Source organism: Chinchilla lanigera, unplaced genomic scaffold, assembly GCF_000276665.1.
Source record: "Chinchilla lanigera isolate Chin_1 unplaced genomic scaffold, ChiLan1.0 scaffold00001, whole genome shotgun sequence".
Taxonomy (NCBI): Eukaryota; Metazoa; Chordata; class Mammalia; order Rodentia; family Chinchillidae; genus Chinchilla; species Chinchilla lanigera.
In genome coordinates this window covers 41,127,951-41,131,610 of record NW_004955402.1, presented here as the reverse complement: position 1 = coordinate 41,131,610, position 3,660 = coordinate 41,127,951, and the positions used below count along the sequence as shown (strand labels likewise).

General features: G+C 33.8%; 1 protein-coding gene across 2 annotated transcripts in view; it reads right to left on the bottom strand.

Annotated features, from left to right (window-relative positions):
- Positions 1-3,660, bottom strand: part of Wdr7 (WD repeat domain 7) — a 365,823-nt gene that overhangs the window by 306,107 nt on the left and 56,056 nt on the right. For both annotated transcript variants that reach the window (XM_013510978.1, XM_013510979.1), the window contains exons 10-12: positions 3,357-3,498; positions 2,881-3,129; positions 1,777-1,997 (exon numbers count right to left, since the gene is read on the bottom strand). In XM_013510978.1, the coding sequence (XP_013366432.1) occupies positions 1,777-1,997; positions 2,881-3,129; positions 3,357-3,498 (612 nt within the window). The remainder of the gene's footprint in view (positions 1-1,776; positions 1,998-2,880; positions 3,130-3,356; positions 3,499-3,660) is intronic.

Genomic DNA, 3,660 nt, shown 5'->3' with positions numbered 1-3,660 from the left:
AATAAACCTTTCCTTCCTTCATTTTGGGCATCAGGTATTTTGTCCCAGCAACGAGAGAAAAGTGACCAAGACAAATGGAGTACTGCTCTGCCATAAAGAATGATAAGCTTGAGACATTTCTAGCTAAATGGATGCAACTTGAAACCATACTCTTAGGTGAAATGAACCGGACATGCATGTTTAAATACTGCATTGTTTCTCTGGTGTGAGAAACCAAAAGTATAAATAAGGACCAAAATGTGTAACAGGTATTGGGTAATAGAAAGAAAATGTTCAAATGGGAAGGAGAGCAAGGGAGAAAGAAGGGAGAAAGGAAGGAACAAGAAAAAAAGAAAACAAAGAAAAAATGGAAACAAAGCTTTTGTAAATAGGGAGAGGAGGAGCACGTAACTGGAGGGGAAGGGAATGGGGAAAAAAATTAAAATCTATCATGTACAGGTACAAAATCCCTATGATGAATGTGGCCATTTTGTGTGTCTAAAGTGTAAAAATAAATTTTCTTAATTTAAAAAAATAAAAAAACCTTCAACATAAAAGTAAAATCTGTTTAATTTAGGCATTATGTATATTATAGTGGGAAAAACAGTCATCATCTTTTGACTTGCCAAATTTTTAAATACTTAAAATTACACTAATAAAAAGAATGGATAAATGGTTCATTAAAAATAAAGTATACTGAATCACTGAATTTTGCACCAAATTACTGCCAACTGATGAAAGGAATAAGAAAAGATTTTAGATTTCTGACATGCCATAAATAGCTGAAGAATGGAGAGGGAGAAAGGCTGCTGAAGAAACATCTGGGCAGCAGGAAAAGAAGTACATCAGAATTGTCTCTTGAGGTTTGTGTAGGTGGAAGAGGGAACAGCCTCTCCTCAGAGCTCATTTCTACCTGTGGCATCAAATCTACCATCCAGCCAATAGGACTGTATTTTCTCTTCACTATTTGAACTGGAACACAATAAACTATCATACTTTGTTTTTTTCTTAACAATTTTTTATGTTTTAGGACACAAAGTCTGACTATAAAATATGAAAAAAGAAATCATCTTGTAATTCTGAATCATAGTTTAAGGAATTTTAAAACACAAGTACCATTTCTGTTTGAGAATATCTTCCACTTTTTTCCTTGTCAAAATAATTGTTTACTTAAACAAACATTACTGACAAGCATTTTGCCTTTCCCAAAGCCATGTTCATTTTCTGCTCAGACAGAAAAAAAAAAAAATTGTAGTATACCTTTGGGAATATTTAAATTATTTTAAAACAAAAAAAATGAAATTTTATTCAATAAACATACTTAAACTTCTGCTTTTCAGGTACATAGTATACCATTTAGAAACAAATACCAGGAAAAAAAACCACTATATCCATTTTGTATTTCTATGGTCTCAATAGTAAATGATAATAATATTGCCTAAATATCATGCTACTATTATTTTAGGATCAAAATTCAAATAATTTAATAATTCTTTAATAAATTATTAAATTTTAAGAAATTAATAATTCCTTAATAATTCTTTCTCTCTCTCTCTATATATATATATATATGTATATATAAAAAAATTTTTTTGAGACAAGGTCTCACTATGTAGTGCAGGCTGGCCTCAAACTCTCAGCGATCTTCCTGGCTCAGTCTCCCAAGAGCTGGGATTATAGGCATGCAGCACCATGCCCAGCTATATTTTAAATTACTTTATATTCCATTTATGTGCCTCAGAGCAACATAATCTAGCTCTAATATATTGAAATAATCTATTATATAAATCAACTTACACTACAGTTTTCAGGTGGAACTAGCAGTTGAGTAATCTCACCACCATGAACACAGAAGATATGTTTCATTTCTCCAGAAAATATGTCCCAAATTATGACTGAAAAATCCACGCCTCCAGATATCAGGTATCTTTGATCATAGCGAGCTGAGACCTGATGAGGATACAGCAAACATGTGACTTTGTTCCGATGACCACGCAGCGTTCTGTGGGGCGGCCAACCTGTGAACGAGGTTTTGGATTTAAAACGAGAAAAGTGCAGTCTTAAAACTTTCGACAAGAAAACACAAACATGAAATATCAGAAGAGCTACAAATTTTAACAGAAAAAGCTTCCAATTTTATCTTTTAAAACTGCATGTTCAAGAGAACATGCTGCCTGAGACTCTGGAGCCCTCAAAATGGAACTAATCCAAGTTCATATGTGCTGTAGATGTCAAATATTCATGAGACTTTAAAGAATTAGTTCAAAAAGAAATAATGTGAAATATTTCACTAATAACTTCCATATTAATTACAAGTCAAAATGATAATAATTTTGCTATACTGAGTTATATAAAATATAGTATTATAGTTAATTTAATTTTTTTCATTTTACTTTTGAACATGGCTATCAGAAAATTACATATATGGATTACATTAGATTTCTAGTGGACAGCACTGCTATAGAGGATTATCAGTGTTAATATAGTTCCTTAGTAATCCATAGAAATAATAATCAAAGCAATAAAACTACATATTTATTTAATATATGTCATTATAAGATATTCATCCAAATAACAGGCACTTAATATTTTATTTGTACATTAAACTATCAACTACATAGCACACTCACTACAACCCCGATTTTACTTGCTAAAAATAAACAGTAGGCCGGGCATAGTGGCACACACCTATAAATCTCAGCACTCGGGAGGCTGAGGCAGGAGGATTGCTGTAAGTTCAAGGCCAGCCTGGGCTACAAAGTGAATTCAAGGCCAGCCTGAACTGCATAGCAAAACCCTGTCTCAAAAAAAAAAAAAAAAAAAAACAAATCAGTAGTAACATTTTCAGTATTAGGGTCCCAGATTTCTCAAAACACTTAGCCGCGCAGTTCTTTGGTGTACCTCTTCTGAGCATGTGTTCCCCTTGCAACAGCTGCACTATGGCTGTCTGTGTGGCAGGTACAATAATTATGCTTCCGTCCTCACGGCCACAGACGAGTCGTCCATGTGCTGGAATGTACACACTCGCGGTCACTTTCAGAGGTTCCTTACTACTGGGAATCACACTCAGCTGATCTATAATTCCGGCAGGACAAGGACTCAGCTTATCAAATGCCTCTTGCAGACTAATGGAAGTTGTAATTTCCAGCCCTGTAGAGATTTCATTTTGTTTAAAAGAAAAACATTTATGCATGTTAAAAAATTTAAAACATTATAATGTTGACTGATTCAGTAATACACAAAAAAAATCACTTTCATCAAATATAATGGTTAGAAGAAAGTTACGAATGAACATTAATTTATTAGTCAATAACTAACATTTAAAATGTTAGAAGAATTAATCAATTGTCACACATGATTTACTATTTTCTATTTACCTTCTTCACCTTCCTGTTTATCAGCAATGTCTGATATGTTCCAAATATTTAATCTTCCAGAAGAATCACCCTGAATTAATAGCTTATGGAAATATTCCTTGCATCCATAGAAGAACCGAGTCACGGGAGGACACACTAGCAACTGCCAAAAAAAAACAAAAAACAAAAAATAAACCAGGCGTGGTGGCACACACCTGTAATCCCAGCATTTGGGAGGCTGAGGCAGGAGGATCATTGCAAGTTCGAGACCAGCCTGGGCTACAAAGTGAGCCTGAACTGCATAGCAAGACTCTATCTCAAAAAG